The sequence below is a fragment of the Asparagus officinalis genome, chromosome 1, assembly GCF_001876935.1.
Source record: "Asparagus officinalis chromosome 1, Aspof.V1, whole genome shotgun sequence".
Lineage (NCBI taxonomy): Eukaryota > Viridiplantae > Streptophyta > Magnoliopsida > Asparagales > Asparagaceae > Asparagus > Asparagus officinalis.
In genome coordinates this window covers 36,541,075-36,563,878 of record NC_033794.1, presented here as the reverse complement: position 1 = coordinate 36,563,878, position 22,804 = coordinate 36,541,075, and the positions used below count along the sequence as shown (strand labels likewise).

The window sequence follows — 22,804 nt, the reverse complement described above, 5'->3', positions numbered from 1 at the left end:
GCATTTTCTATTTCATGTAGACGAGGTTATTGGTTAATCATTCTTGAGCTATTTGTTACTCCAATTTCCATTCTTGAGCTATTTCTTACAGATAAGCTGGTCCCTCACTGGTAGTCACATGACTAAGGATGGAATTTCAGGAGTATATGGTTTAGTTTGAGACAGAGGTTGGGTAAGACTTCAGTTTGACTATCACTACTAGTTGACCTTCTATTGAACCATAGATGACGGGAACATGGGACATTATAGCAAACCACGACCTGTGTTCAATCGTCTCGGAATGCAGTACACCAGCGAATTGGATTGCGTATTGGATGAGCCCACTTAAAATTCAAAATTAGTTAATATTTTGAAAAAAAACAACCATTTTCAAAAAAACAAGCAACAAAAAGCGTACCTTAACCGCAACTTGAAAATTCTTTTACTATTTTTGATCCTCGAATTTGACTCTTGCAGAAAATTGTATATTAAGGCACTTGCAAGACGAACCTAAAGAAAACCATGTTCCCTTGTGCACCATATAAGCCTACCCCCCCCCCTGTATCCAACTCCAAATATGTGGTGCACCATGCTTCCGTTCCCGTTCCATGCACGGGAACACCATGCAACTATGTATTGAACTATTCCAATAAATGTCTTTGTAGTTGTACAAAGTTTCTATGTGCTTCCACCATCCTTTTGTGTGTGTGTGTGTGTCACAGTTGTTTGCTTGGGGAGTCGAACCTTTAAATCCGTATGCTACTTTTTATGTCAATACATACGCTATCATGACCTTCAAATCTGGGCTGTGCAGGAGAAGAATCTCAAGGAGAATTTCCATACGATTCCATCTCCTGATGAAATTCAGTCTCTTGGTATATGGGGGCTTAAAGCTGACATTATTCTTGTAGACACAGAGAAGGATAAGAAGCTTTCTATGTTGAAGCAATTGAGCACCACATTGGTGAAAGGATTGAACTCGAATCCTGCTTCACTAATAAAAAGGATTGCAGGCCTAGTGAGTATTCTTTTTTCATTAATTAATAGATCCTTACCTTGTTCTTGGATGTTTCATAACTTGTACTTTGAGATTGTGCTACTTATAGAGGGTTTACCCTATATATTTAGGAGAGGATTGTTGCAGTATATTCTCATTTTACTTCTTTTATTTATTTCCGTCTTTCTTGTTTGTCAATGCTGAAAAGTGATAGACAGGAAACAAGAAAAAAAAAATGATGGAGATGGAGGGGAATTTTTAGTCTATTGAAATTTCAGCATTCTCCTATTATATTATAAAATTGATTTTCTACTCTGGAAAAGAATTATCTATCGACTTGCAATTTAACTATGTTTCTATTCACTACTTCTCCCACTTAAGGTAGAGCGTAGATACCAGTCAATCCCAGCTTGTCAGATAACTTGAAAAAGAGGCACTTAGATGCTAACATCACTTTTATCACATATCCTTGTAAAGTGACTGTCAAATACAGAAATACTTGACAGCAGGAAGTTACCATGCACATGTGGATCTAGGTGCAGTCAAAATCAGTGCATAGAATTAAATTATTAAAGCCAAATAGAATCAAGTTATGGTGTTAATCTACATCAAATCAGATGTTTAATGATTTACAAATTTTCCCTTTTCTATATTATTCCCCTGAATTTGCAAAAAAAATTCCCAATCTGTTAATTGTTTTTTTGAACTGAAATTTTGTAAATGCTTAACTGGGCTTTTGATTTCTTGAAAAAAATTTATGTATAATATGAAAGCAACTGCAGATTGTACTAGTGTAGATGTAAGGTATAAGATAGTTGAACAGGGGACTTGAAATACTATAATGAGAGGTTTAGTAACTGGCCCAAGGAGTTTGATAATTTTTTTGGCAACCTCCAATGTAACTATTATGTGCTGCCACTTGGGGGGAGGGGGTTGAAGAAAATTAAAAATTTGAACTATGAGGCAAAGAAGAATGTATTACCTTGATTATGATGCCAATGGGAATGGGTAGAGATGGGGCTGAATTTTTTCTGTTTTCAGAGCTGAATGTTATCCAGATTGTGGTTGTGTTCATGAATGTGAACTGGATATGGTTACACGCTTTTACCTCTTTGCATATCTTACGATAATTTTGTATCTTGATGCTTTCATAGGTGTGAAGAATCAATACTTTCTTTGCTATAAATATAGTCAGTAACATTCCGATCATTATCTCATACTGGGTAAATTGGCTCCAAACGCAGGTTACTGACTTCTATAAACGCCCAAATTCAGAATTAAGTCCTGCAAAATCTACAATGGACGAAGTTTCTCATTTAATAGAAAACCTTGGTGTTCAACTTTTAGGTCAAATAAGAAATGGATCATGCAGGCCTCGAGCAATTTTATTCAAAGTTCTTGCAGATGCTGTAGGTCTTGAGACAAAACTAGTGGTGGTAATTATTTCTAACTTTACCTTCATGTATATATGTATATATGTACATGCATTATAGGTGTGTGCACACGTTGGCTACTGGGTATGAGGTGGCTGCCTACTGCCATAATGAGCTGTCAAGGCATCGAAGTGGTGGACCTACCAGTTGCAAACATGCAACTAGTAGGCCTAGTCTCACAAATTAAATAAATGAAACTTTGGTAATACCTTTTCAGATTAAGTTACTTTTCCAAGACAACAAGAATTAGGTTTTTTTGACACTTTTTTTCCTCGAACCATTCACTATTAGTCCATCATTACGTTTTTCCCTCTTCAATTTGCATGCTTTGAAATTTTGGCCAGTTCACTTCATCGAAAATTCATGGTAGAAGAAGTGTAAAATCTACTTTGTAGATTTAACGGTCTCTACTCCAACTCATAAATGCATTTACTTATATATATAATATTATAATGTGTGCATATCCAATGTGTGGGTGTGTGCATGTGTCTCTATGCGTGCATGTGTTTGTTTGTTTATTTGTGTGTGTTTTTATCCGTGTATGTGTGAGAATAATATTTGTGAGATAAACTATCTAGAGATGGGAAGTGATGAGGCTCATCCCATTATTTTTCCATTCGATTTGACTAGTAGGTTGGACCTCACCATGTTCCATCTCTTGTTTTTAACTTTTCTAAATTAGAGACCACATCATAAACACTATCCCGTGTGTATACACACATGTAGGCGCCAGAAATGAGATGCAGGGCTCTGTTGTCATGTTGTTATATACGGATGTATGTATGTGCGTGTGCGGGGGTGCAAGTGTGTGTGTTAATTATTAGGTAAAAGTTCATTTTCACTATTGATTTAGATTATGAAGATTTTTTTTCATTTATTTACTCCTTGTCCGCAGATGTAAAGGTGAAAAGTGTTCTGTGATAGTGAAATCTTTAATTTTACAACCAGCCAATGGAAGGAGAAATATCAAGAACATTACAAGAGTTTTGGTTTATTTATACTTAAGATTGTTGGGATGAAAAACAAATGGTGTTGATCATCTCAATTTATGGCAAAAATAGATTTTTTTCCCCACCATGGAAGGAAGGTTTTCCTCCTTATTCGATTTCATTGAATCTTGCTATATTGTTTGGTCATTTTGTTACCTGATATTAGCATAATAGTCTGAAGTTAATCTTCAAGATCTTACTAGCCAAATTGAATATGATCAGAACTTCTCTTGCTATTTATTTTGGCAGGGGCTACCTAGTGATGGAGTTGTTGAGCACATTGACTCATATAGGCACATGTCAGTAGTAGTTGCGCTGAATTCAGTGGAATTACTTGTTGACCTCATGCGTTTCCCAGGCCAATTAATCCCTTTCTCAGACAGGGCTATGTTTATGTCCCATAGTTCTGCCGTAGAAGACGACCCTCCGGAATATGATTCCTGCGATTCTCCGCTGGAGCCAAATAGCCCCTTGTTTGGTTTCACGGATAAACTGGGCAGCAAATGGTATAAACAACTTCATCTGATGACTTGTTTTGGTTACAATCACTTCAAAATGCATGTGAGAAATATTGCATCAATTGATCAATGATGATGGCCTCAGTATAATTAGCAACACAGTCCTGACCTACATGAACACTTTGTTAGTTAGTTATTTATATTTTAACTGGCTGTGTCCTGTCACATGTAATGGATGAGATAATGCAGTTCAATCTATGTTACCTGGGTACTCTAAAATGGAGCCATACCTGTACATGACACTTCTTGGACACTACTTAAATACACACATATATTTATTCAGACCAGTACTTAATTATAGATTGCATGTTTAATTTAAAACATTTGTCATACACTTCTTCGATATATATCCTACACTTCACATCCATATTTGTCACTTATGGGATAAAGGTCGAGTTCATTTCATCCTCAAGAACAAGAATTTAAAAGGTTCGTTTATCTATATAGCTCAGAACTATGATTATATCCCATCAGTTTCAACCGTGTCCACGTACCATATCTTTTACAAATATACCGTGTCCAATAGATGCATCCGCACCTGTGCAACTTAGTGTCCAATATATCTTTTTTGCAAATTGCACTTCACTATGAGACAGTCTTCTTTTACATTGATCAAATATGAGCACAAAGAGCATTGCACTCTCTTTATTTTTCTCATAGTAATTCATGCTTATTGGGGAATATTCAAGGTCATAATTGATCAATTGCCCATCATTCAATCAATTTTTTGGCCGCTATAGTGGTAGCTTCTATTTGTGTTCATGACTATCTTGAGATTTGTTAGATCAATGGTGGTTTATACTGCAAATAAAAATCTACACATAATATTTATATTTATCTACTTATTTTCTTTAGTTAGACGCACATCCAGACTTTACGCTTTCCTACGTCAAGTATTTTTTTGCAAAAAAACATGATGAAAGTAAATTGCTTCAATCCAAAAATATACCGATTGCTTGCTGAAGCTACAGAGTGTACAGTGAGACCAGTTGCTTTCTCATGAAATTTGTCAATGCTATCTGGTTTATCATATGGTTTATATTATTACATTTCATCTTGTGATCTTTTCTAGTGATTATCTGGAAACTTGTGGTTTCTTTTTGTTTACACAAAATGAAATATCTCTTGTTCCATTGTGCAGTTGCAGTCCAGAGAAAAATGACACCTTCCATTCTTCATATCAACGAAAAATTGAGGCACCATCAAATATTTATGGTCCTCCAGTGCGGCATGTCATGCTATCATCAAGTTCAAGAGAAAAAAGTTTAAGGTATTACTGATGCTGCATTCAGTACAAAGTTTAGACTAGAAATTCTAAAAGCATGTAAAATGGGTTATGCTTTTTCCAACTGTATATATCCTTGTCTTTTCATCATTTGATTTTTAACACTTATTTTGACATAGATTTTAACTTATTATTTTTTTGATTAGTTCATCACATAGTGTACCTGACATTGCAAATGCATTCTGGAGAAACTGCCGGAGAAAAGCTGTTATAGAAAAGCAACAGACAGCTAGTTCAAGGTTCTTCCATTTTTTGGAATTTACATTGACCTTCTGAAAATTACATAACTATTAGTTAATTTAGTTAATGGGAGAGAATAGATGGCTTTGTGTTTTTTAAGACATGCTTTGATTCCTTTTTCTCCCGCTAAATAAAATTGACATGTTATCTTAATCTAGAAATAGAACTTCCTGACTTGCAGGAATTAGTACCTTAAAATTTCTTTTCATAGCTTATGTAGTTTATCTGATTCTTTTGTGCAGTCCTGAGCATCCTCGGTCACAAGGATGTGGACACTCTATACTTAGCAACAATCAGCACTTGTCTAGAGATTTTGCAGAGGAAGTTGCTGCATCAAGGTATTCTCTAATGGAATTCAAATATATGGTCACGCATCTGACTCTGCTCTTTATTTTCTTTCATTTTTCTAGTATATTTCTCATATGGAAGCAGGGATGGCAATAGAAGGGGTGGGTTAGTAGCAATATACATTAACTTCAGCACTAATGCAAGATTCTTATCTTTACCCAGTTTTGTATTTTACAGGATCAATATTTTGTTTCTTGATTCACCAAGTTATCTTTTATTTATAGAAATATATCGATTCGTGCAGAGAAACAACTAGAAGTTGATGAGAAATTCTCCTTGTTACTCTTAAGGGCCTGTTTGGTACATTTCCATTAGAGGAATAGGAGGATTCCAATGCAAAAAATCATTTTTTGAGTTTTTTATGCATTTCTTGGGAAAGTTTTTTTTTGCTTTGTTTCACCAAGAGAGAGAGGGGGGGAGAGACAAGGGGGAAACCTCTATCATCATAAATCCATACCTTGGATCATACTTTAAAAAAATGTTTTTTTAAAGTATTCGTGCAGAGAAACAACTAGAAGTTGATGTTTTTTTTTTTTTGCTTTTTTTTGTTTTGAAAAACATCATTGAAATGGTGTAAACCTAAGGAACAGAAAACCCTAAAGTCGCTCCTTATTTTAATATTTTCTTTATTCGTTTTCCACCCAATTTCGCCTTAGAAACTAGGAATTGGGTTTTCCATTTTTGATGATGTTTTATGATGTTTTTGGAAAGGTTTCCTGAGAGTTTTTCTGGAGTACCAAATAGCGGAATAACAAATCTTTTTGGCTAATTTGACACAGGAAAACGATAATCAATAGTTTTCCACACATTTGCAGCCCAATTTTTTTGAATCAAACAGGCCGTAAGTTATTTACATGACAATATAATTATGTAGAAATTGTCTTGGCATGGTATTTGGATCTGTTGTTGCTTTAATGGAATCAACTAAAACATGTAGATATATGTAAGGAAACAACACTATTTCTGTAATCCATATTTGGGTCCAATAATTTAATTGATCTACTTTTTTTATATAAACTGAGAAATCAGGACATACGTGGATCAGGTAGCATGATAATAGGACCCCACTACAACTTCTTGGCAACATTTTGTAATATGATCAGCAAAGTTTAACCTTTTCTTGATAGCAATTTCGAGGTTAGGTTGGTCCTTTTATTGTGCTTTTTTGTCTTGTCTTTTCAGGTATTTTCTTTTTTTGTTAGATAATCAGTTCCATTCTCAGTTCTTAACACCACTACACAACTCTAGAAGTATGCTATTTTCTTCTCTTTTTTAGTTGATGAGTCAATAGATTCTTTGCTTTTGTGAATCTCTCTCCCCCTATGCCAGCTATATTATCATATGCATTTGTGCATTTATTGCTAACTTAAGTTACATACATATACTATACTATGTGTTATAAGAAGAGAGTATTAGTTTAGTCCCACATTGCTTGTGAGACTAACTTGTAACTAATCCATCTCTATAAATAAGAAGAGAGTATTAGTTTAGTCCCACATTGCTTGTGAGACTAACTTGTAACTAATCCATCTCTATAAATAAAGTATAGAGACTAACTTGTAACTAATCCATCTCTATAAATAAAGTATAGAGTGAGGGGATAACTCTCCAATAATCTATTTGCTCTCCAAACTTTAACATGGTATTAGAGCCTCCTAAACCCTAACCCTAATTCCTAAACCCTAGCCGCCGCCTCTCCTCTCTCTCGAAACCCTAGCCACTTCCTCTCCTCTCTCTTGAAACCCTAGCCGTCTCCTCTCCTCTCTCTCGAAACCAGCCACCAAAGATCAAATCCGTCACTACCTGCTTCGTCCGCCACCGCCGCCACTTGCTTTGTTCGTTGCCACTTGCTTCCTTGACAACTTGGATATTACCATGCTCGTTGTTTCCTCGAGTTTAAATTTGGATTTGATCTTAAGAAGAGTGTTTATCTTACCTTGCTAAGATATTCACTTCAGTTCTTGTTTCCACAATCAAAACATCAATGTCAAACCTCCTTCACGTCCGACTTGGATCATTGAATCGGTGGTCCATGGAGAAAACTCCAGATCCAGATCCACTTCACCGATCCGATCTTCCTCGACAACTCCCGCAAGCCATCGATGATTGCCGCTGTCATGTCCTTTTGTTTTCAGATCTGACTTAGATCTGCGAATTGTTCTAAAAAAAATCGGGTTCTTGAATTTTAACCTTCAGGTTTCATGTTAACCTTCAGACTCTTGCATTTTAACCTTCGGGTTCTTGTATGATAACCTTCGGGTTTTTGTATTATTAATCTTCGGGTTCTTGGACTTGTTCAACTTGTGAAGGGTGTCGTCTTGATCTCTACTCGTCAGTTTCATGATGGCCGAATCTGAAGAACTCAAGAATTCTGAGTTAACAGTTCAGACGAAAGTTTCAGATAAATTTTCTGTTAGAATCACTGACCGAAGACTTGATGGAATTAACTATTTCCAGTGGAAGCGTGTTATTAAAATCTACATGACAGATCGAGGCAAAACTGGTTATTTGTTGACGGACCTTCCTACTCCAACACCCGAGTCTTGGACATTAGATGATAATGTCCTCTTATATCAGATTCTTAATACTATGGAGCCTAAAATTCAGGATTTAGCCTTTCATTGTATGACAGTGAAAAAACTTTGGTGTTTCTTACAAGATCTCTATGGGGTAGCAATAATATTAATCGAGCATATGAAGTTATTCAAGAGCTGTTTCGTAAGAAACATGATAGTAAACCCATGAATGATCATTATGGTGAGTTCAATCGTTTAGCTGAGGAACTTCTTCAGATTTTTTCTATTACTAGAGATGTAAAACATATGCAAAATCAATGGAACAAACTTATGGTACTCACCTACTTGGGTATCCTAGATTCCATTTACTCCTCTGCTCGCCCACAAATCATGGGGAGTTACGCCATTAGTTCTCTAGCTGAGACTTATCACTTTTTAAAGAACGTTGTCCCTACACAGCCACTTACATCCACCACGAATCGCTTTGCGCTTGCCACTTAGAGTTGGTAGTTTTATAGACGGGGGTCATATTGGTGGTCCTGGAAAAGATAGAGGTAACTTTGAAGGGAGAGGAAGTTACCACACTGGTCGTTCTAAGGGTCGAGGTGGTCAACGAGGTGGTCGTGAAGGTCCATCTCAAGGCAAACATGCTAATGACGATGACTTAGTGAAGACTTGTAACTACTGTTACAAATCAGGACATCTCAAATATAATTATCCTGAATTGGAAAAGAAGGCCAAAGGTGCTTTCATGGCCGCTCAGGACAACTTCACCTCATATGATAGTGAAAGTTAACTACATTTAGTCTTTCAGGATGAGCAACGTCAATTTCAGTAATTTTAATTATTCTAACAGTATCAAAGTTCACAACCATCATCCTCCTCTTTATTCACTACTCTCAAAAGTGCATGTACCTCTTTATCTACACTTACATCGTCTTCGTCTCATACTTGGATTATAGATACAGGTGCCACGATCATATAACTGTGAATCAAGGTATTTTGTCCTCTTTCTCTCCTACATCTAATTTAGTTATATTAACTGATGGTTCACGTATATCTGTTCAGGGTATCGGCAACACCAATCCTACACATAGTCTCCCCTTTTCCTCTGTATTCTATCTTCTTAGTTTTCCCTGTAACCTTTTATCTGTTAGTAAGATTACTAAATTACTAAACTGTATTGTGACATTTTCCCCCACACATTATCTTTCAGGATCTGGTCACAAGGAAAACGATTAGGACAAGACGAGCAAAACGGTCATTATAAACTGGACTTGGGCGCCAAATATTTAACTTGTATTGGAAACTCATCAGCTCTACAATACCATTGTCAGCTAAGGCATCCCTCTCTATTTGTTCTCAAGCTTCTAAATCCCCAGTTCAAATCTCTTTCCTCTTTAGAGTGTGAGTCGTGTCAACTTGACAAACACCACCGTGTATCTTTATCATAATCGAGTCAATAAGAGGGCTGCAAAGCTATTTGATCTTGTTCATTCTGATGTCTGGGGTCATGCCTAATAACTTCTAAATTGGGATTCCGATACTTTGTCAGTTTTGTGGATGATCACTCTCGTGTTACTTGGATTTATCTTCTTAAGTCTAAGTCTGAAGTCTTTTCTACATTTAAATTCTTTTATTCTGAAATAGTCAACCAATTCAAGACTTCGATAAAAAAATTTCGATCTAATAATGCAAAGGAATATTTGGATGGTAACTTCACTAGTTTCCTTGAACAACATGGAATTCTCCATCAGTAATAATGCAAAGGAATATTTGGATGGTAACTTCACTAGTTTCCTTGAACAACATGGAATTCTCCATCAGTCTTCTTGTGTTTACACTCAACAAAATTAACTTCACTAGTTTCCTTGAACAACATGGAATTCTCCATCAGTCTTCTTGTGTTTACACTCAACAAAATGGAGTTGTTGAACGAAAAAATAGACATCTCATTGATATTGCTCGAACATTGCTATTTCATCATCACGTTCCTAAAGAGTTTTAGGGGGAAGCTATCCTAACAACATATTACTTGATTAATCGAATGTCCTCTTCTGTTTTGTAAGATAAAATTCCTTTTAAAGTTCTATATCCCAACGATGATCTCTTTTCGCTTCCTCCAAAAAATTTTAGCTCTCTCTGCTTTGTTCATAATCACAGTCCAAACAAATAAAAGTTTGACTCTCGGTCTATTAAAGGTATTTTTTTGACTACTCCCGAAAACATAAAGATTACAAGTATTTCTATCCATCACTCAATTGTCTTGTGTTATCTGCTGATGTAACATTCTTTGAAGACAAACTTGGTTATTCTAGTTCTCCAACTCCATTATCATCGGATGAGTATGACTATTTAATCCTGCAAGAGTCATTGGTTAACGATGGTGGTTCATCCACTGATAATACTATTTACGCTACTAGTAAAGATTCCTCTCGATTTAATGACCTAATTCAAGTTTATCACCGTCGTTCTGTTCCTGCTCCTAAGCCAACATCGGCCTCAACACCACGGCCTTTGCCAGAAGAACCAGAATCAGTAAGTCTAAATTTACCCCCTTCTGCGGAAGACCTTCCTACTGCACTTCGAAAAGGGACACGAATTGTACTCAACATCCTATTTCTAACTTTGTCTCTTATGATCGCCTCTCCTCCACCTTTCAATCTTTTCTTGACTTATATTTGGTTCCCAAAAATGTGTCAGAAGCCCTGTCTATTCTAGGTTGGAACCAAGCGATGTAAGACGAAATGAGGGCCTTGCGACAGAATGAGACTTGAGATTTGGTCCTACTTCCACAAGGAAAGCAGTCCGTCGGCTGCAAGTGGGCGTACACTGTCAAATTGAATCCTGATGGAACTTTGGCACACCTGAAAGCTCGACTGGTTACTAAAGGCTATTCGTAGGTGTATGGCTTAGCATTGTTATCGAGGCGTAAGGCACAATACAGGACGCAAAGGCCCCTTACGTGCACCATGCGCAAGGCGCATAACGATGTGCGCATCTCACTGAATTGAGGTTTACAACTCAAACTAATATTTTCGATATAAGATAAAGAAGCATATAAGCAACACGTTTGTAAATTATCACATAAAAAGGCCAAGAAATATTATTTCACCTACTAAATCACGAAAGAGTATTAATTAACATGCATAACATGGAGAAGTTCATAAACTTTTACAAATCATAATGCAAGATAATCTCTAACATAATCAAAAGTCTATGAAACAAAACAAACAAGTAACAAATATGAAATATGTATTTTCATTTAAAATATGATATATGTATTTTTAAATTGTTCATAATTTTTTAGTTAGCATTCTTAATTGCTATTTGCTAATTAGCATGAAAAAATAAAGAATGGAGGTAATAATTACATATTTACATGTTCATAATTTTCTACTTAGCATGCTAATTAGAGAAGGAAGTTACAATTAGCAAACAAGTATACTAAATTACTAATTATTGCTTCCTTTTTATAGGTTAAACGTGAAAAGATAGAGAATGGATTAGCAACTAGCAAGAAAGAGTCTATTACATGATGTAATCATGTAAATATGTAATATGTAAATTATTTAAAAAATAGAAGAAAGAGTATTACATGACACAGGTGTCAAGCTCGCGTGCGCCTCGTGTGCGTGCAGTGCCCCGCCTGTTGTGCAAGGCGTAATTGTCCTATCCTGCAGCGCCCCATGTCCGGGGCGCGCGTCTCGATAACAATGTGGCTTAGATTACTTAGATACGTTCTCTCCAGTGACAAAAATGACATCTGTTCGTATTTTTATCTCATTAGCAGCGACAAATCACTGGCCACTTCATCAATTGGACATCAAGAATGCATTTCTTAATGGTATTCGATGAGGAGGTTTACATCGAGCAACCACCAGGTTTTGTTGCTCAGGGGGAGAATGCGAAGGTGTGTAGGCTGAAGAAATCACTTGATGGTCTGAAGCAATCTCCGAGAGCCTTATTTAGATGTTTTGCATTGGTTATTTAGAAATTTGGGCTCTGTCGTACACAGAAAGATCACTCTGTCTTTTGGCGATTTCAAAATGGGAAACGAATTATGCTTGTTGTTTATGTGGATGGCATTGTAATTACTGGTGATGATACTTTTGGTGTTGACAGCCTGAAAAAGCATTTACAGACACATTTCCAAACCAAAGATCTTGGTTCCCTAAAATACTTCCTAGGCATTGAAGTAGCAAAGTCAACGAAGGGTATTCTTCTATCACAAAGAAAATACGTCCTGGATATGCTTTCAGAAATTGGGATATTAGGATGCAGAAGCAGTGATTCTCTAATGAATGTGAACTCAAAACTACTACAAGATCGGGGGGGCTTCTTGAAGATATTGGATAGTATAGAAGTTTGGTAGGAAAATTGAATTATCTGACGGTGACCAGACCTGACTTCACATTTGCAGTCAGTGTTGTGAGTCAATTCTTGTCCGCACCAAGAACTACTCACTTGGATGTAGTAATAAGAATTTTGAGGTACTTAAAGAAGGTTCCAGGACGAGGAATTCTGTATTCAGATCAAGGACACCAGAGTTGTAGGCTTCTCTGATGCAGATAGAGTTGGATGTTCTTTTGATAGGAAATCAACTACTGGATATTGTGTCTTTCTCGGAGGAAATCTAGTGTCATGGAAAAGTAAGAGGCAAAGTGTTGTATCTCGATCCAGTGCAGAATCAGAATACAGAGCTATGGCAAATGTGACACTAGAGATGGTTTGGATCAGAGACCTATTGACAGAAATTGGTCTCCGTCCAGAATGTCTCATGGATCTATACGGCGACAATAAAGTAGCAATTCACATTGTTGAGAATCCCGTGTTTCATGAAAGAACCAAGCACATTGAAGTCGACACTCTTGTAGTCTGCAAGAAGCTCGAGGATAAAATCATCACGGTAAAACATGTATCGATAGTAGATCAGTTGGCAGACATTCTTACAAAACCACTTGGTCAAACACGGGTCGACTTTATTTGTGATAAGCTGGGCATGCATGATATATATGCTCCAGCTTGAGGGAGGGTGATAGAAGAAGAGAGTATTAGTTTAGTCTCACATTGCTTGTGAGACTAACTTGTAACTAATCCATCTCTATAAATAAAGTATAGAGTGAGGAGATAACTCTCCAATAATCTCTTTTCTCTCCAAATTTTAACACTGTATAACTTAGTGCCACCTGGATGATGTCCCTTGTGTACATGTGTTGATAAACTTAATATGGAATGAACTGATCGAAAACTTTTCCAAATCCATTCAACACTATTTGTACAGAAACTGATCCTATTGTTTATAAACGTAGAGTCAGCTATATCTTTTCCTAATATTTGTACTTCTAATAGCTTTTCTTTGGTAAATGAATATATTCTCATTACCAAACTGAACGTTGAAGTACAAAAAATGACCTCGGTATACCCAAATATCTACACAGTCAACTACAAGCTCTCAATCTAATATCTACATTGTGGAGAACTATTTCACTTGCACACTCTTGTAATGACATCCACTTTCAGTGGCGGAGGCAGCAATATCGGAAAGGGAGGTCCACAAACATAAGTTAAACATGATAATATACTAAGCCAAGGCAGAGGAAATGAGAAATTACCAAGTGGACTGTGCCGATCACATGGGGCAGTAGTTTTTCTTTGTTATTTGCTCTTGTACGATTGTACCCCTTCTTATATTAAATATTAGAAATCGAAGGTTGAAGAGGATTAGTTTTGTTGAAATATATGTATAATCTTGCCTAAAAAAGAAACGAGAAATGTTGTATATAATCTCACAAGAAGAGACGATAACAACTTGTTCAAAACTGAACAATCAAAATTCCATATGTAAATATCATGTTCAAATAATTAAAGATGATCATATACATTCTATTACTTGATGGAGACAAAAATTAGTGCTCATAACTCTGAATATTGTATGCTATTGAGGATAATTCCACAAAGACAGATGATTAGAATGGGAATGCTTTTGGCTTGTGAGATGGGTGGAGGAATTGGAGACTATTTTCGTTTCAATGCTCATGGGTCAAGATGAATCGAGGGGAAGACACCATTAAGAAAAATAGAGATTGAGGAGTACTAGCACATTCCACCATCCACCATTGTGCTTATCAGGGAATCCCATAGAGATAGCATACTCCTCAAAAATCTCCAATCAACTGTATCATATGCCTTACCTATATCAACCTTTAACATCACTCTAGGATCAAAACATGATTGATGGTCTTGCGCACACATATGTTGAAATTGCACTATACTTCATTAGTTGGTTTGCAACTGCTTGTATTGCACTTTATGCACAGCACATGGTTGGTTGAACCATTTGCATTTCAACATTGTGTCTCATGAAGTTGTTTGCTAGTGAATGATCAAATTGTTTCCTGTCACATGTAGGTCTGAAGGTGCATCAACATTTGACAGACGGAGATCAAGAAGAAGGAGCATTAGCATCATACCTGAGATTGGTGATGATGTTGTCAGGTTGGTGTTACTTTCTCAAAGTTAACAATCATCACACGAGTTTATTATTATTATTATTATTATTATTATTTGTTTATCATAACTTTCACACTTAATTTTCCAAATGCCGGTTTAATGCAGAGTGGAATTGATGATGACCAGTGTACTGATGAGCAGTAACCACGAATAGTGCAGTAGTACCCGTGAACACTACTTTCCCTTTTTTATTTTATAAAAATAAAAGACTAGCAAAGTAAGATAAATTGAGGTTAGATCGGATTCACTCGCAAATATCTAACTGTTTGTTAAACCGGATTTACATGCTGACGCTTAACCCTTTCGGCTTTACACTGAGAAGCAATGGCTTCTGCCTTAGAAGAATCACATAAGATTTTCTTCAAACTTTCATAAATTCTTCATAATCTATGAATACAATTAAAGAATAACCCATATATATAGGGTTTACAAATCTGATCTCTCTGATAGAATTCAAAACTAAATAATTCTTACCCTACTACACTTCAAATCTAAAACAACTCTATCCTAATACAATTTGAAATCTAAATCAAACTCCTAGAATTTAAATTCAAAAACTAAACTTTAAAATTTAAATCTAAATATCCTTATCTCCTAACAAATTTATCTATCCAAAGTAGTGTTTCGATCGGATTAGGACTTTTCAACCAAATTTGGATTTGGCCTTCAATCTGTCCTACATCTCGGTTTCTTTTATAAACTTTCCATTCTTTTATCTTTCTTTGCAATCAGTTTCAATCGGATAAGGACTTTTCAACCAAATTTGGATTTGACCTTCAATCTGTCCTACATCTCGGTTTCTTTTATAAACTTTCCATTCTTTTATCATTCTTTTGTCTTTCTTTGCAATCAGTTTTTCCTGTCCATTTTCATTAAGTATCTTTTGTCTTTCTTTGCAATCAGTTTTTCCTGTCCATTTTCATTAAGTAGAATTCACATTGAAAAAATTACTTTAATTGTTGGTTATTAGTATTTTTCATGTGAATTCTTCTGCTTTTTTTTCTCTCTCCCTAATTGTTGTTTATGAAAATGTTTTGAAGCATATTTACTCTAAATAGTTTGTAGTTCGAATGGTTAGACCCAGATACATTTGTATCTACGCCAATCAAAAAGGGCCTTCTATTCCCATGCATACATGTTAATGTCTAGTCTTCTTGGTTTTGTTACTTCTGGGTATATTTGAAATTTAATTTTGTTGTCAAGCTCAATAATGGCCATATTCATTTGTGTTAGTAGATCATGTATAACTGTGTTTTTGTCATGAAGAAATATTTGTACTAAATGACATAGAATGAAGTGCAACCTGAACTAGGTTTTTAGTAAATTATTATGAATTGGGATCAGCTTCCAGAATCTGAACCCGTGGTTCTCCTCTTTGCTAATCCTACATTACCTCTGTAGCAAGGATATGTTGGTGATATTGAGAATAAACTAGTCTTAAATTTTTCAATATGTACCATTCTTTTGTTCAAGTGACTGAACTTTTTTACTCAGGGCTGTTCGAGGCATGAACAGAACACTGAAGCAAAATCGTCTTGTAAGGGCCCAGGCTGATGAAGGTGCGAATTTGCATTCAAGAAATGCCAAGAAGGATATAAATGATTTATCTAAAAATGTATGTTAGATCATTTTTATTAATTGAAATAGCTTTTTTTTTCAGTTATGTTCTATCAAGCCATTTTATCGTTCTAGTTAGTACATTTGGGTATGATAAGACATTTGCTACATGTTGGTTTTTTAAATAAATCTTATGTCTTGTCTTGCAATGGAATTCATGTAACTATTTAACTTCATGGTCATGTTTAAAGATTCTTTGTCAATCATCTGCAAAAATATGGCTCTTATTCTTTAATCCAACAAATAAAAATTGCTCTTGTGTCAGTGCTTCTTTCCTTGCTTGAATCTAAAATTTGGAGATTTTGTACTTTGATAATGATATTAGCTTCATGACCAGAACTTTGACCTCAAAGCTTATTGTATTATTTGCAGTAATCATTCTGTTGTCTTTAGAACTTATGGAATTTTACATTGTCCACTTATTCAGAAGTTCACATAGGAAATATTAGATAGATATTAGAAGTTTACCTGTTTCCATTATTATTTCTATATCCCCAATCATGGAATATGAATCTTAGTTTATCCATAAGCTAATTATTAAATTGTAGTTTTTTCTGTAGGTTTTGAGTTAAATACCTTTATCCTAGGCTATTCATGCAGTGCAATATGTACATTAGCAAAGTAGAAAACTTGCTCACCGCTTAGTATTGTTAGTGATGTCCACCATATTAGGAGAGTAGATTTCTCTTGCACGCTTTTGTTTAAAGTTGATTAAATTAAATTTGATGGATGTAGAAATGTTTAAATAGGAGGATGGGTATAGATTGGGCCTTGTACCTAGGATTCTTCTTTTTTTTTTCTTTTTTTCTTTCTTTTTTTTCCTTTTTTTGAGCTTGAAGGAAATTTATGTGAGCACCAGTTGGATCAGTATATTTTTCAGTGATAATTCAAGAATAGTTTATACCGGTGTTCTGGCAAGTTATCGTAGTTTGTGGTGTTATATTTAAACTTCAATTTGTCATTTACTCTAGGTTTCCATACCACTTAATGAATCAGGTAGAGTGAGCAACCTTGTCCAATTACCTTCACTTATTTACTTTCCATTTTAGATTGCACATTTGTTGCCAGTAATTATTTTTGACAAGCCACGTGTAAAATTATTGACCTGCTTGCTTTTTTTTTAGGTATTAAATATTGATTTGGATGGTCCTGACAAAACATCTGGAAGAATATCTGGTACATGCAAGCAATTAAATCCTACTCAAAATGCATTATCATTGCCTTCATCTCCGCATGAATTTCAGGGTCAGACTTCTGGAGGAAGTCAATCTTCTGACTTCCTAATTACCGGAGATCTGACTTCAACATGGAGCAAAGTCTTGCATTCTTCCCCGTTTCTGAATAAGCCATTATTACCTTTTGAAGAATGGAATATTGATTTCTCAGAACTTACTGTCGGTACACGTGTTGGAATAGGCAAGTACTCTTTCTCAGTTTGCAGTATATTTTAAACGTATTATGGCATCCTATGACATTTTGTTTTCTGTTAGTTTCCCTGAAGAACTATCGAGGGTGCTTATCAGATTAACCATAAACATATATTGAAGACATTTATGTTGCATGGGTACTTCTATTTGGAGTCGTACTGTGTCGTACCATACCCAACACTGAAACTTCAGCAGACATTCCTTGGATATTTGCATACACATATTCCAATGTGTACTCAATTATTTGATATATGTTTGAGTTAAAACACTCGTCATATACTTCTTGACATATGTCGTACATTTCACATGCAATTCTTAAAACTCATTGGACATAAGTTGGGGCTCTTTTCACCCAGTACCCAGTTCAGAACTATGAGTATAAAGGGTCTTTTGGATATAAAGTTTAAAATGAGCTAAATTCTTATTTGTAGATCCATATTATAAAAGAAACATATAAATGTCATAGGAATTTTGTTTCATAGCATGTGAAATGAAAAAAAATAATACTGATCTTATGTAAATTATTATTATATAGTTTAGTCATGTCACCGTATCTACCATTTACAAATTTTCCATTTCCTGTACCCTTACCTGCAGATGTATCCGTGTAACTTAGTCGGACATCAATCTCCCTTTACCCTCTTCTCCACAAAATCCCAAACCGCCATGCATATTTTATGTTTCTTTTATGAAAAAAAGACATTTGATACTTGTTCTCTAGCACTAAAATCTGTGTGAAATTTTTTATCCTAACCCTGCTATAATATGTTACTGTAATAAAACCACTTTACCCAAAATATTGGTTTCTTTGGTTTACCACTTTACCCAAAATATTGGTTTCTTTGGTTGTAAACTGACAATGTATGTCCGTCCATCTAACTTGACATTTAACCCTTCTCTATTATGTTGTGCCTGCATTCACATACCCAAATCAAACTCAGCTATGAAGGTATTTGCAAATATTACTTTAACTGATACGGTCATATTCTTCTTGTTTCTGAAAAATGTTGTGGGGTTTGGGATTTTCAATTGTTATTAAGGGTGGCATGTCAAAATATCACTTACTAAACATCGTAACTTCTTGGTTGTAGGCTAACAATACATGTCAAACTAACTTAATACTAATAAAATGAAAAATCCTGGCACAATAGACAAATTTAACAGTTATAAAAGGTGTTGATATTAAATAACCAAACAGATAATATAATGGGGGTGAGGTTGATTAGAAGCAGCTAACTTCCCCGAATATCTGGTTTTGAGTAGAGTAGCTTTTGTCTACACAAAAAACAACTCGTAAGAGGACGGGGACTAGTTTCCCTATTTTCCTCTGACTATCTAGTCAGTGACAAACTTGAATGGGAAAGTGATGAACTGTGTGAGTTCTTAAGTACAGTGGAATGGAGAAGAATTCTGGGACATTGCTTGTTTGCTCTGGTATTTGGAATAGTACCCCTATTTATAGTGGTGGTAAAATGATAGAATGATAATCTTGGGCGAGTACAGGATGACGACAAACGGGTATGGGATGACGGTTAAGTTAGCATCTACTTTACAAATGTCGGTCGACGAGTGGAGGAGAGGTCACCTCAGTATTTAATACGAACTGATTGAGAGCATAATGGTGCTGACATGGTCCGATGTGTCATGAAGACTATCGAGGCTAGAGGAACGATGACGTCTGTCAAGTATTTAATGTGATACCGACGCGTTGTCAGCGGGGGAGGCTCAAGATTGAAGTCATCCTTTGGCTTATAGCGAGGGGTGTCAAGAAGGAACGCCTTTCGAGTTGACCTTGTAAGGTGTCGAATAACTGATCGAGTGGACTGGTAGAGAGTCGTCTTTGACAAGAGGACCGACAAGTATCGCTCTTCGAGTCGATCTAAGGAGATATCGACTCGACGAGTCGGTTAAGTCGGGATTCTTGGTGGTCCTGATTGTCAATTTGATTTGAGCGGTACACGTAGGGGGACACCTATCCGTTGCTAGTAAAAAGTCATACTTTGACGATTAAAAACACCATAACAAAAGGATTATGCAGATGAACTTCTCATTGATAGGCTTTGAACACAAGTTCATGGTCATTTGATTTAATTTGGATTCTAGTACTAGAAAATGGATCAGAAGTTTATTAAAGTGGATGGTACATCAATGCTACAGAAAGTGCTAGGCGGACTAAGTGTTTGAGCCAGCGCCTAACGCTTAGATGCCTAGGCGGCGCATAGGCGTTTGGCTCATTTTTAAATTATTTAATTATAATAATTGATAAAAATATGTATTAAATTCATATAAGTTTGCACAAAAAATAATAGCAAATTTAGATCCATAATAAACCATGCATACTTAAATACTAAACAACCAAAATAATAACTAACAATATTATAGAAAGCGTTAGGAGAACTAGGAATTGGACCCGACACCTAGAGCCTAGGATGTTTTATTTTTTTTATTTTTTAATTATAATATTTGATAGTAAATATCAATGTTATAGAAAACTTAGATGTTAGACTGGTGTCTAGGTGGAGTTTTTTCTTCATTTAAGTTGTGGTCAAGGATGCTTTGCTGAAGGTTGGAGGAGATAGTGGATGTGTTCATATTTAGAAGTTAAAGAAGTTTGAAGGAGGTTGGAGGACGTGGAGGATGTAACATAGGAAATCACGATTAATGTCTAAAGAGTGCAATCCACGTAAGCAGACAATGCTTCCCTAAATACTCTCAAAACCTAGGTGGACAGCCTGAAAGTACCTTAGAAGGAGGTGAATAGGGTAATCAAATAAAATGTGCATTTAATAATAATACAATTCAATCAAAGACACAAAATATTACAATAAACAAAAATAAAAGAGAGGGTGAGAGATAGTTAGCCAATAAAGACGGTGATATGTTTACAAGGTTCAACCACTCTTGACCTACGTTCCCGACCACCTCTCCAGATGGTAATCCACTCCACAACCCGGTTTGAAAGCTGAAACTTCTCACACAATAATCTCCTCGAGATCCAACTCTCCACACAAAACCACACAATACAAGATGATAATAATCTCTCTTACTAGAATCCTATGACAATGATGAAGAGATTGACTATTGAAGCATTGGGATTGTGAGTATATGAAAGTGAAAGACTTAGAAGAAAAAAGGCTTGAGAAATTTTGCTTTGAAAATTTGAATCACAAGTTGCCTTGTTCTTCTTAAAATCAAATGGGTCTTTGAGGACTATTTATAGTCTCTCAACCACATCAGAAGGTATAGGCTCCAAATCTGATCAAATCTGTCCAAAAATATTTTTTGAAACAAATCCCTTAAAAATCGGATTCGGATAAAACTAACCGTTACCTAAAAATCCGCAAACCGATCAACTAATCAACGAACCAGTCGACTGACCAGAACGACTAAAAATATACAGTGCAGTTGATAATCACTATCGGTTGACTGGTTGACAATTTTGGTGGACTGCTAAAGGACCGGTCGACTGATAGTTTTGGTCGGTCGACCGCACAGAAACAATTTGTAGATACTATAAATGAAATACAGTCGGTCGACCAATGATTATGATCGGTCGACTGATAGACTGAAAATTTAATTTTTATTTAAAATAGTTGAAACAAAGTTTTGAGGCTTTGAAAAATACTTGGAAGTTATAAAGTACTAAGGATAGAAAGCATTTTCTTCGAACAAACTTTTGTTTAAAAATAATTTTTAAAGATTTTGATAAGAACGAATTTTTAAGTATGTGTGTATAATCCCCTAATGCTTTAAGAGTTATCAACTTTATTTCTTGCCTACAATATGATCTAGAGAAATAAAAATGTAAATATCGCTTACAAATGTATACAATGTTGCAATATTGATATTTACTAAGTTTTGTTGTTGATGAAGCTCTTCTTGAATATATACTTGAATGCTCTTCTTAAGTAGATATTTGCCTGAGTCGATCTTTGAGCATTTAAGGCTTCTTCATCAACTTGCCTCCACCTCTATAAAATATCATCGTTAACGTGCAAGTCTATCTATTCTCCTTTACATGATACTATATTGCTTGATAAATATATCCTGCGTGGAATCACTTGACAAGCAATTAGTACCAATAATGGGGTTTATTAATCATCATTAAACTACGAGACCTAACAATCTTCCCCTTTTTTATGATAACAAATCACCATTATAAAAGTGCAAAAATTAAAGATAATAAATGTTATCTATAGATAGATTTGCTCCCCCTATTTATAAGACTCTTCCCCTATCTATGTGTACAAACCTTGGAAGATTTTTCCCCCTTTGGCAACATCAAAATGGGGTACATAAGGATAAAGAGAGGAAGAAAGAAAAAAAAATAAAAAACAAAAAAATGGTAAATCAGTCGACTGATAGATATATCGGTCGATTGGAAATGTCAGAAAATCAATCGACTGGGAATATCAGATACCGGTTGACTGAACAGAGTAATCGGTCGTCTAATGATGAAATCAGTTGATTGGCCGGACAATTTTTAACAAAACTGTCTGACTGGGATCCATAAAAGAAAATTCCTGAACAATTTAAAATAAAACTCATAAAAATTATAGAACATCATTTTTAAAGAAGATAAAAAGAGCAAGCAAACATGAATCAAGGGATGAATATGTCTAATTGATTTCTTATACGATAAAAAGTTTCTTCGCAAAGAGGCTTGGTAAAGATGTCCGCTAATTGAGATTTTGTATCAATATAAATAAGTGACATCTTTCTTTTCTACATGATCACGCAAAAAGTAATGTCGAACATCTATATGTTTGGTTCTAGAATGAAGTATGAAGTTTTTTAAAATATTTATAGTACTAGTATTATCACAAAAAAACTTGTATCATGAAAATGTAAGTCAAAATCAACCAAATTTTGTTTCATCCATAATAATTGAGCACAACATAAACCGGTGATAATATATTTCGCTTCCGTAGTAGATAAGACG

General features: G+C 35.4%; 1 protein-coding gene across 4 annotated transcripts in view; it reads left to right on the top strand.

Annotated features, from left to right (window-relative positions):
- The window catches only part of LOC109822812 (serine/threonine-protein kinase EDR1-like), a 31,620-nt gene that overhangs the window by 2,027 nt on the left and 6,789 nt on the right, over positions 1-22,804 (top strand). For 3 of the 4 annotated variants that reach the window (XM_020389084.1, XM_020389076.1, XM_020389068.1), the window contains 9 exons: positions 794-997; positions 2,221-2,412; positions 3,648-3,904; positions 5,058-5,186; positions 5,348-5,440; positions 5,684-5,779; positions 14,717-14,803; positions 16,313-16,433; positions 17,560-17,851. In XM_020389084.1, coding sequence (XP_020244673.1) covers positions 794-997; positions 2,221-2,412; positions 3,648-3,904; positions 5,058-5,186; positions 5,348-5,440; positions 5,684-5,779; positions 14,717-14,803; positions 16,313-16,433; positions 17,560-17,851 — 1,471 coding nt within the window. The remainder of the gene's footprint in view (positions 1-793; positions 998-2,220; positions 2,413-3,647; positions 3,905-5,057; positions 5,187-5,347; positions 5,441-5,683; positions 5,780-14,716; positions 14,804-16,312; positions 16,434-17,559; positions 17,852-22,804) is intronic. The other variant, XM_020389091.1, reaches the window with a different exon arrangement.